At 38.8% G+C, this 12,341-nt stretch overlaps 1 protein-coding gene across 2 annotated transcripts in view; it reads left to right on the top strand.

Moving 5' to 3' along the window:
* The window catches only part of UMAD1 (UBAP1-MVB12-associated (UMA) domain containing 1), a 221,059-nt gene that overhangs the window by 142,340 nt on the left and 66,378 nt on the right, over positions 1-12,341 (top strand). For both annotated transcript variants that reach the window (XM_047694838.1, XM_047694837.1), the window contains exon 3: positions 5,171-5,244. In XM_047694838.1, the coding sequence (XP_047550794.1) occupies positions 5,171-5,244 (74 nt within the window). The remainder of the gene's footprint in view (positions 1-5,170; positions 5,245-12,341) is intronic.

The following is a 12,341-nucleotide window of genomic DNA, read 5'->3' on the forward strand; positions in this document are numbered from 1 at the left end:
TAAGTGAGTTGGAAATCAACTGGAAGGAAACACATTCTGCAGACTTTTCTCATACTTTTGACCATAGACATCTTTTTTCCACATGAACCCCTCAAAACTAGTGTTTTGTAGACTGCATTCTGAGATATTCAGTTCTATGTAATTCTTCTCTAGTTAAAGGAAATAAAACTGTTTTCTGTATTCACAGCTTTTCATATTTAGGTGGGCTCCACACCTGTCCATATCAGCCCATTCCCAGTCCAGTTAGGCCCTAGGGCCTTCCAATAGTAACACTCCTCTTCTCCAGATAAGATCTAATCAATTAGGGGGAAAAAAAAACAACCAAATAGAGACCAGATTCTCATTTTTACTGCCTATTAAGCTGGTGCTGAAGAATGTGGCTTCCATCAAGGACCAAATGTATTTCTGAATCCCAGAATTAGATTGAGCTTCATCTAGTTACAGAAAATGCTGGGCTGGGGCAGGTTTTCAGAGTGGGAGGAGGTCCCTATGGAGGGTCAGAGCAGACAGAGCCACGTGCTGTCTGTGGTCCTCCCATTCTCAAGAGAAGGGGAAGAAGTAGGGGTGAAACCACATGTGCAAGGCCCCCTAAATTACAAAGCCATGGATTAGGGAAGAGAGAGAGGCCTGGGGTTAGTGTTAGTAGAACTTCTCCACACTGAAGGAGGCCTAAGGAGTGAGGGCATTCCCTCACCCCCTCTCCTGCCAAAAATTCTCCTCTGGGTAACCCAAATAGGCATTGGGGTTCCTTTCCCATCGCTAAGGATTTCTCTCCTTTTCTCTATCTCTTACACTGAGTGCTCATCTTCACCACCATTCCTCTCTGCCCTTGACCCAATTCACCCAGTAGATTAGGATCATAATGATACCCTAATGACCATCCTTGCTTATATCCTCAAATACTCAAATATAATTCAGCCTTTTATCCTAGAAAAGGCAGAATACATATAGTCTCTAGAACAGGGATCAGAAGGGGCACCTGACTGGCTTAGTCAGTAGAGCATGCAACTCTTGATCTCAGAGTCATGAGTTTGAGCCCCACACTGGGCATAGTGATTATTTAGTAAAAAAAATAAAAATAAAAATAAATAAACAGGAATCTGGAAACTACAGCCTGAAACGTGTTTTTATAAATAAATGTTACTGGAACACAAGTTCACATTCATTTTTTTTTTTTATTGTTTGTGACTGTTCTCAGCCACAAAGGTAGAATTGAGAATTTTGTGACAGAAACTGAAGGGCCCATGAAGTCTAAAATATTAGCTATCTAGCACTATATTGGAAAAACTTACCAATCCCTAATCTAAAATATAGAGGACTTTTACTTCAGCTCTTTAGGTTCCAAAAGAGCTTCCTTAGTCTGTATATGTAGCCTTTATCATTTACTCTAAATAAAAACTTCATTTTTAAACCAAGAAAATTGCATGGTTATAATGTAATGGGGTTGTTGCCTTTTGTGAAATTGTTTCTAGCCTTACAAACTTCTGGAAAAGTATCAAGGGGACTTCCTTCCCATCTTTTCTTTGAAAGAATGGGAAGGAAGGACAGAGGCTTGCTCTGGTCAGAAGTATTTGGCATCATCAGTGGAAAGGGAAGAGAACAGATAATCTGTGGGGCTTATGGAAGAAAAGAGGAGTCCAGAGAAGTTGTAGGTGCCGGGAGGGTTGGACCAACACAAGATCCCACGTTCAGAGCTCCCTTTTGGATCCTTGGCCCCTTCTCTTCACCATTCTCTAACTCAGACTTGATTCCACCACCTTAGCCCACATCCACTGAAACCTTCCACCAGACCAGAGAGTCCATAGAGATGTCAGAAGACTAGGTTGTGCTCCCACTGTGACTGCCTTCTACCTGGGAGACTTGGGGCAAGTCACTGAGTGCCTCTGCCCCTGGGGGTTCTATTCTCCTTTTTAAACAGCTGATTCGCAAATGAGAATTCTTAATCTGTCCAGTATACAAATCAGAGTTAATGATCATTTTGAGAACTAAAGTACCTTATTTCACATTTGTCACATGTGCTGTATTGTTGAAGTATCTAACTTTTGTGTGGATTATAAAAAACTGGAGGAAGTAACTGATGTTTCTCATGATAAAATAATTCTTTGGTGGGAAGAAAAAAAACCTTCAAAAATTATATTTGATTGTGACCTGTTCTTTTCTGTTTGTGATTTGTGCAGTTTTCATTTTGTGCCTTTGTTTATAGAGAATAATCTCGCAGATGGCATTTTTCCTTGTAATCAGTTATTGTCCTATCTGAGTCATCACCAGACATGGCATTTCAGTAAATAGTGACTCTACAATCGCTTCCAGGCAGATGTGTTGTGTGATGTCAGGAACACCAGCTGATAACCTTTCTGGTTATTCAAGCAATAGGGAGAAATGGAGAAAGCTTCATACAGACACACAGCTTGAAGTCAGAAAATGGCAAAGTAAGCGCTGACTTGGTGTTGAACGATTTTAGCCAAGTACAGTGTTTGTGAGGCTATGGGACAGAGCAGTAATCACTTGAGAAGATAAAACTCTTGAGTAAATGACCATGTATTATGATGTGAGCATTGGGCATGTGAGTCATTAAAGGCACTCTGACCTCAGGGTATAGAGACTTGCATTACCTCGGCTCCTTTGGCTGCTCTGGCCTCAGGCCATTCGCCAAACCAACCAAACTCTCTGGGCATCTGTTTTGCCAGCTGTAAGCTGGGGGTGATCATCTTGTCCCTCACTTTCAGAGAGAAGAGAGAGTTCTGAAAAGCGGGCTCTCCCAGATATGCCAATAAGTGGTCAGTTTAAACGAGCACTTCCAAAATCAGTCAAAATAGTTTGACATGCTAGGTTACAGGAGTAGTTTCGTGTTTAAGTTTTTCACTTGAACAGTTATCAACTTCATTATTCTATAGACCTAACCTAAGAGTTCCTGATGCTGTTGCCTTGGTTTGATTTTTTTTTTCCTTATAAATAATCATTAACTGCTTTTAAAATGTAAGAATTCATGTCACAATCATGGATCCCAAGAATAAATACACCTTAGTGGTACTTAATATAGTTGCCTTTTAAGTTTAACAAATATGTTTTAGAAGGACATCAACTGTATGCTCAAATGCAGCTTTTATTACATACCATTTAATATTTTAATCTCAGTGTTGTTTTTTTTAAAGATTTTATTTATTTATTTGACAGAGAGAGATCACAAGTAGGCAGAGAGGCAGGCAGAGAGAGAGGAGGAAGCAGGCTTCCCGCTGAGCAGAGAGCCCGATGTGGGGCTCGATCCCAGGACCCTGGGATCATGACCTGAGCCGAAGGCAGAGGCTTCAACCCACTGAGCCACCCAGGCGCCCCTTTAATCTCAGTTTTATGGAATAGAAAGTATAAAGAGAAGTTCGCTTATTTATTCAGCTAGTATTTGAACACCTATTATGTGGTAGGTCTTGCCCAGTGATAAGAATGTTGTACATAGCTGTGAACAGAGCTTATAAGCCAGAAATGCACTGATTGATGTGCTTGCCTTCAAAATGGCCCCAGGTTCCTTTTCACCCAACAGTGGTCTTCGGAGTCAGCTTTCCTTTGAGGAGGGTGGAGGGAGGCAAGAAGGGTTTCAGTGCCTTAACCAAAAGGAGTTCTTGTTCAGTGCCAGTTCAGAGTGGAGCCATCCTTCTCAAGCTCCCTTTCCTTCCCCAACACCCTGCCGTCGTAGGAACTCTGCCGTCATGGTGGTGGGAATGAGGCTTGTCTCCCGAGACATCTGGCTTCAGCCTCTGAAGTTCTCAGCCCTCATCACCCTTGGCCCATTTCCTAACAGTCCTCTCTTCTCACAAGGAAAACACCAATCAATGCTCCTTCGCATCATTGTGTTCCCAATAAACTGACATTGACGTGAACCATGGGAAAAAAAAAAAGATTTTTTTTTTTTTAAAGATTTATATATTTATTTTAGAGAGAGAGCAGGGGAGGGTCAGAGGAAGAGGGGGAGAGAGAATCTTAAGCAGGAGCCACACCCGGCCAGGAGCCTGCCACAGGGCTCAATCTTATAACCCTGAGATCATGCCCCAAGCCAAAAAAGCAGGAGTCAAACCCTTAACCAACTGAGCCACCAAGGCACCCCTTAATTCTAAATGATTTTAGAATTTAACAGGTTTATTTAATTCCTTAAAATTTCAATGAGACTCTTCCTTGATTATCGCCAATGGTATGATAAACTTCTGTGTTTCATAAAAAAAAAAAAAAAAAGTTAAGCTCAGCCAGGACTTGCATATTTTGTTATCTCCAATCAGGACTTATGGCCTTCCTTATTAACAAATTCCTACCCTTTGGTGTTGGCCAAGTCATCATCCATGAATTTTGTAATCTTCCCTGTTGTGGACATTCCTGAGCTGGCTTAATTTTACGGGAAGTGTAGTTTACAAATTACTAAATCAACCTCTGATTCATTGTTTCTTTACCAACCATGTGTTAATCACAGATCATTAGTGATAGTTAATAAATTAAAATGGGCCATTAATTAATTAAATTATGCTTAAACTTACCTATGTTTGTGCCCATCCTATGTCCTTGGAACCAGCCTGGTTACCAACTTCATTTAGTGATATAACCTACCTAGGCATTAGTCTTAGGAGTCAAAGTATTAACCAAAGGCTAATTTATGAATTTGTTCATTGTTCTCCCCTTCTGTAAAGATTGTTTGATGTTTGGTTAACTATTACATGCAAATATACATATCTACTCTGAGGCAAATCTACAGACCTACAAGTAAACACTTATAATGAGTAAGCCTTGTTAAAAAAAAAACTAATTTGGAGGAGAGTTATTCATATTATAAAGACTTTTAAATTGAAAATAATTTTCCTTGTCTTCCTTAAATCCTAAACTTTCCTAGTTAACTTGAAATATGACTCAATTTACAAAATAAGAATTTTTTCAGGGTAAACCTCCATTAAAGCATCTGGGTTGAAGTTGTGTGTGTGTGTGTGTGTGTGTGTGTATGTACATATGATTCCTGGAACCTGTATAAAATGATCATTCTTAGAAATTAACTTACTTTGTAACAAAGAAAATAGTAGTTGCTTCCATAATGTGAAACATACAGGAACAAACGATATTTTAAATAAACAGAAGACAATTTGGCCTCAAGGGTATGGTAAAGGTTTTGTTGTGTTTTTGGTTTTTTTTTGCTTCACAGGAGATACAGCAGGTGAGCAAAGAAAGGCAGCAGAAGGTAAAACTTCAGAGGCCGAAGGCAGCCAACCTTTGGAGGTAAGTGAAACTCAGAAGTCTTTTTGGGGTGAAGCTAATAAGTCAGTATGATTATATATTCATCTTAGAATAAATAGTAACTTCCACTCTTGCTTATGTAGACAGATGCCTAGGACAAAGAAAGCAGGTGATCTGCTGAAAGTCAGGCGGCAGTAGAGGGAGTGGTTTCGTCAGGGCTAAGCTTTTCCTAATGCTGGAAATGGAAACTTCCAGTTGAAAAAAGAGGAAAAGAGCACTTAAGTTAAAACATTTGAACTGTTTTTGAGTGGCTATTTTCTAATACGTTGGAGTAAATAGATAATATATGAAGCTATAGAGAAGGATTTGAAAATAACCTAGTCAGAACTGTATTCCTGTTTCCAGCATCAAAGTGTACTCCTTGACATTATTCGGTAGAAGGTCTCGAACATTTGTTCTTTTCCGCGTAAGAAATGATTTCTTCCTTGTGGGTGCTTCAAAATGTAATTCACATACTTCCACATACTATATAGAAACATACTAGCATCATTTAATCACTAAAACAATCATTTTTAAGATTTGGGGGGAACGTTAATTATTAGGGTACAAGAGATACCCATGAATTTTGGAACTTTCTCCATGGTGACACACCCCTACTTGTATTCGTCTTGTAGCACAGGGAGGGTACCGCTGCATACAACTAGAGAGAGGTCAGGGACCTGTCCTATTTTGTTCATCACTGGAGCCCTAAAGCCTAGCACAGAATAGGCCATTGAAAAGTTTGTTAAATGAATGGATGAATACAGTCACGATCAGTTGAGATGAATCTTATCCAGTCTCATGGTTTTAAGTTCTGTGAAGAGGCTAAGGACTCCCCAAGTACATCTCCATGAGCCCTCTCCCCTGACCTCTAGACTGTACCCAACTGCCCACATGCCATTTCACAGACAAGCTTCCAGGCAGTTCAGCCTTTACACAACCGAAGAAGACTGCTTGATTCCCAGCCCCAACGCCCTGAAGGTTCTCTCTGCTTAGGTTTTCACCATCTCTCTGTAACAGCACCACACCTTCTATACAGTTGTTTAGAATAGAGTTGTATATAGTTGTTTAGCCTCAGGTGTCCCGACTCCTCTCTTCCTCACATTCCACATAGAGCCCGTCCCTAAGCCCTTTCACCGATTCCTCTACATCTGGAATCTGACCCCCTCTCAGCACCGGCACTGGTAGAACTCTAGACCGAGTCACCACCCTCAGCCCCATCCTTCTCCCTTAAATCCATTCTCCACATAGGAGACAGAAATATGAATCAGATCACATCACTCCCTGGCTGAAAACCTGCCTGTTGCCCACAGTAACTAGAATAAATGCTCTCCCATCTCTTTTCTCCCCACACCCCAAGCCCCAACTCCACCTCCCGTTCTGTCCCTTGGTCATGTTAAGCTCCTTCCCACCTCAGCCTTTGCATTTGTTCTCCCTTTGTTACTGGAGGGTCATTCAGGTCTTCTTTCAAATGTCACTTTTCATGACTGCCTCAGCTAAAGTGTCTCTTTCCCCTGGTCACTGTCACATAAACCTGTTTTATTTCTTCCATCAACTTTATTCTCAGATTACTCATTTGTTTACTATCTGCCTCCCTGACTAGAACAAAAACAGGCTCTCTGGGCCTAGAAAAGTGTCTGGTATGTGGGAGGTGCTCAATAAATACGTGTTAGTGATAATCAGGATTTCCTGTAATGTCACCATCTGTCTGCCAAGTTAAAGGCCTCAGCATGTCATTTGGACTCCTTCTCCTCAATCTTTTTATTAAGTCTATCAAGTCTTATTGATTCTACCTCACAAATATCTTCCACGTCTGGTTCTCATTCTCCAGTGAGGTCTTCATCTGCTCACTAGACTGCTCTTAGATGAGCAGTTTCTTTCCCAGATCCTTTTCTGAAAACCAGCAGCAGGTTTTGTGATGTCAGGCCCCCCAAATGCCTTGAAACCTGCAGCATAAACCTTAAAACCAAAATGCTGTTCAAACGGCACCTGCTTTGTGAACTCTTTTCCCTGTGCTCCCAGCCAGAGATAGCCCCAGTGTCCTTGTACTACTTGTGTTGTCTTTATGACTTCACTAAAGTGTGAGTTCCTGGAAGGTGGAGCCTACAGCTTCATGAACTAGCTTCAGTCACTAATATCCTGTCAGACTCATGTGGTGTGACAGAGATGCCCTGTCAGTAATTCTGGGATGGATAAATGAACAGATAAGCAGTCTTCTGCAAATGCTGTCTTGGGAGTCTCTTCATTTAATCCTATTTTTATTTTATTTTATTTTTTATTAACATATAATGTATTATTAGCCCCAGGGGTACAGGCCTGTGAATCATCAGGCTTACACACTTCACAGCACTCACCATAGCACATACCCTCCCCAATGTCCATAACCCAACCACCCTCTCCCTACCCTCCTACCCCCAGCAACCCCCAGTTTGTTTTGTGAGATTAAGAGTCTCTTATGGTTTCTCTCCCTCCCAATCCCATCTTGTTTCTTTTTTTTTTTCATTCCTTACCCGCCAAGCTCCCCACATTGCCTCTCAAATTCTTCATATCAGGTAGATCATATGATAGTTGTCTTTCTCCGATTGACTTATTTCGCTCAGCATAATACCATCTAGTTTCATCCACGTCATTGCAAAAGGCATGATTTCATTTCTTTTGATGGTTGCATAGTATTCCATTGTATATATATACCGCATCTTCTTTATCCATTCATCTGTTGATGGACATCTAGGTTCTTTCCACAGTTTGGCTATTGTGGACATTGCTGCTATAAACATTCGGGTGCACGTGCCCCTTCAGATCACTACATTTGTATCTTTAGGGTAAATACCCAGTAGTGTGCTAATCCTATTTTTCCCCGTCCACTATAAACACATAGTTCTCACCCCTTTACCACTATGAAAAGAAAAACTTTCTTATTTCTTAGGGGGTACCCATAAAAATTTATTAATTTACATTATTTTTGATACTCCTACTACATTATCAAGGAAAAGTGTAATGATTTCAGTTAGTTTAGAAAAAAAAAAAAGGTGTGTCTGGGTGGCTTAGTCAGTTAAACATCAGCCTTCTGCTCAGGTCATGATCCCAGGGTCCTGGGATTGAACCCTGCACCAGGCTCCCTGCTCACTGGAGCCTGCTTCTCCCACTCCTGCTGCTGCTGCTGCTCTCTCTCTGTCAAATAAATCAGTAAATTTTTTTTTTTAAAAGATAGATGTCTGATTAAGAAAGTGTAAATACTGTACCGAGCAGGAAAGATTCCCACTATTTTTTTAGTGTCTATACTAGAAATGTTGAAATATTATTTATAATGAGAATATGCTTGGTAAATTTGCTATAGAAGCAGAAATTCACAATCTATTCATGGAAAATTAGAAAGTGCCACAAATCACTGTAATATAAAATGGAATAAATAAGTTCCTTAAACTCCGTAACTACAAAGATAAGTGAGATTTCAGCAAAGGAAGAGGTGTCATTAGGGAGGGAGAGTGTAGAGAGGCCTCAGGCAATAGGTGAGCTTCGGACCATGAAAGAATTTGTCTCACCATTTACACAATTAATTCCTGTATGATAAATCCCTGTGAAATTCCATAATGAAATCCTTCAATAAGAACATTTAAAAAAAAAAAAACTTAGGTGGGGGAGAACATTTTAGAAATACAGGGGCAAATCATGGTATGAACTGACTTTCCACACAGGAATCTGAATGATAGATGATAAAGGGTTAAGAAACGAATGTGGCTCGGTCTATGCCACACTGCAGTTTTGATGGCAGTTAAAATATTTTAAGTAGCCTGTGATATTTTTCCTTACACTTCATAGCCCAAGTATACTTAAAACATGTGTTCCCTCTCCAAATAGAGCTCTCTCCCGACATCATGGAAATTCTAGCATCTAGACAGAATATAATGTGCAAAAAAGAGAACTGGTTTGGACATCAAATAAGTTCATTTTTACAGAGGGTGGATTATGAGATCTCTTTCCAGAGATCTCTTTACACAGATGACTATGAAAGGCAGCATATTTATTTGTATTAAATTATCAGCGGGACTTTTTACTTTGTGAACTGAAAGTAATATGGCATTCATTTCAGAAAAACATAATTTCTCAGTGTACTTGTCTTCTTTAGTCCCCCTCCCTGAATATTTTAGGGTTACCCTCAGTGATGACTTTGAATGGTTACTACTGTTTCTACCTTGGTGTTTCCTCTGTATGATCCCTAAGCATCCTCACCTCAAATAGGATAACTTAAGGAAATACTGAACCATCTAATCATCAAATGTGGTTACTCTCACATTGTGCTTCAGTCAGTTTAAAGAGCCACTGGTAGTTTTTAAAAGAATTCATCATGTTTTCGGTGCGTAGAGCATGAGCCCCTCTAAGCCTATGTTTGGGCTTACTGAAATGAAAGTCATTAGACTCTAGTACTTGGGGAAAGCGTTATAATTTGGAACTAATTCCAATTGGAGGATTATCCATCTCCTTCTGTTCCTTCTTTTTTTCTTGTTGCCTTTCTGGGTGAATTTTGGTCATGAGTCATAATGATGTTGCCACTACTTACTGCCTTCTGCCAGTCTAGGAGCCTGTTACTCACAGCTCAGGGGAATAAGCCCACAGATTCATGGGGGCCCCATTTTGAGTTTTTGCCATTATAACTCCTCTTTTCAGGGAAATAAACATTACAAGTAAGCAGGTAATTAGCCATTATTTTCAAATCATCAGTCATGGCAAGTGTTTTGTATTGTGAAAACTGGAACCATATTAGAGGCTAATTTACTGGTGGGCCTATTCTTTTTTGGTTTTGTAGGTATATTTCAAGAGCTATGAATATGTAAATTTCAGGTTCTTTAATTATATCCAATTTTGGTGGCTATTAGATTTTAGGAGATACTTTTAGATTAAGTGTGTATTGAATTTAAATTTATTTGTACTACAAAAATTATTTTTAAATTTGCATTTAGTTTCAGTTTCCAAGACTGAGGAATATGTTTATTTAGTTCACTTACTGGCCTAAAGATAACAAAACACAAAACAAGCCAATAAAAATCTCCCCACAAAACCACAATTCTATTTATATATTTGTCTTGAGTGACAACTAATTCACATATGCATATGGAGACACATATAAAATAATAACTAACAGATGGTATAGCTGCAAAGTAGGATTTATAAAGATTATTATCAGCTGGTGGTATTGAGATACTACTGTGGTTATGCTGACAGAAGACACAAAAATTATTTATAATAATAAACTGTGACACTAATATCCCCCCAACTTCTGTTAACCAAAGTAGCTTATTGCATATTTAATATAAATTTCTTAATGACGACCTAAACAAACGTACCGCCAATTTGTGCTAGGAAATTCAATAGACAGCAATTGCCAGACAGTAATTGAGGTAGCAACAACAAAATGCTTGCTAAAAATTGTTAAGTGCAGAATACTAGAATCCCTGGAATGTGAAGTAAATATTTGGGGGATTTTATTCAGCTCATTTCAGGCATATTTCTCAATGTAGTATACTGGGGTTTTTTTTTAACTTATGTATTTGAAAATAGATGAGTTACCTGTGGAATTCACATTTCAGTAATTTAGGAAACAAAAGATTTTGTTTGTTTCTTTGGAAAGGCATGGAATGCACATATTCATGAAACATGTCCACTTTTCTTCTAATGTGTTTTTGCACTTCCCTTAAGTCTTTTAACAGAGTGGAGGAGCCTTCAGACTCTGTAGGGATTAATTTCCTTGTGTTTATTTCAGATAGTCATTAAATTGGATGAAAATATCCTTGAGCTTTGTGAATTCCATACAATAAAGACTTTGATTACCATTTCTTAAAAGGGGAATAAGATGATCTCAATAAAGACTGGGTTCTGTGTAGAAAAGAATCGGGGTTCTGTGGTGCAGGAAAAGGGAACTAGAGGGAGTGATTTTCAAGAAGAGTTTTAAGAATAGCGAACATTCCTCTACCGGGTGTCAGGATTTCGGCTTTAAGAACTTTCTAGAATAACATAACATCTAAGTTTGTTAATTTAAAGTATTGGTGTTATAAAGACGATTATGAAACTTGTTTATTCTCACAAGATAGTCATAGTCCAAATACAGCTATAATGGGTATTGATATTGAAGGCCATTTAAATTGATACAACCATTTTTGGAAAGCATTTTGGCAGTAAATATCAAGAGCCATAAAGACGTTAATATATTTTGACAGTAATTCCACTTCTAGGATTCTATTCTAAGAAAATAATCTTTTCAGTCCCCAAGAAGTTCTACATGCAAAGAAAAAAAAAAAAAAAAAAAAACATGGCAGTTCATTCAAGGGACTATTTTTCCATTTTCCTAAATGCAATTTATGATTAGTTTTCAATCAAATATAAAAACTCTTGGTTTCATAATTTCAGTTAAAAATATGAGGTCCAAACTGTATATGCCATATTGTTGCTATGTAAAAACTGTGCAGAAAAAGATGATGGGTTCCATAAAAGGATTAAGGGTAGTTACCTTTGGGATGAGAGCTGTGTGGGTTAACTCATTCTTTCCAGTGTTCTTATTTTCCGATTTGTCTGTAATGAGTGTATCTTATATTTTAAATGTTAGTGAGGTCAGTGATGAGGAAATGATGTATTCACTCAAGGGCAGATTTTGCTTAATAGAAGAACTATTTCCTATGGCAGTAAAAACAATGGAGCGGATTATTGAGGGTGACCCTTAGGAGATATGTTGGGATGTTTCTGCCTTGGCTCATTTAGGTTTAAGATCCCTTAATGAGTTGATCACAGAGCACCACATCTGATCACGATTTGTCAAAACATCTGTCCTCTCACCCAGAGGCCTTTCCAGCAGGGAGAAGAGTGAGGTGACTTGGAGGTTATTCTTCACATCTCATTGGAAATCACACGACCCAAACTTTTCTCATTGATCAACCTGTCAATGTCATTGGATCAGCTATAAAGTCATATTTCCCCCCAAAAATATGTTGTGGGCTTTCAGTTTAAATGTGTATTTGTCTAAAAGCCTTGCTTTTTTTCTTTATACTATGATGTTGAGACACTTAGTTGAACTTAATTAATTTCTCCCTTTATAATAATTAGTTGATGAG

The sequence above is a fragment of the Lutra lutra genome, chromosome 11 (genome assembly GCF_902655055.1).
Source record: "Lutra lutra chromosome 11, mLutLut1.2, whole genome shotgun sequence".
Classification (NCBI taxonomy): domain Eukaryota; kingdom Metazoa; phylum Chordata; class Mammalia; order Carnivora; family Mustelidae; genus Lutra; species Lutra lutra.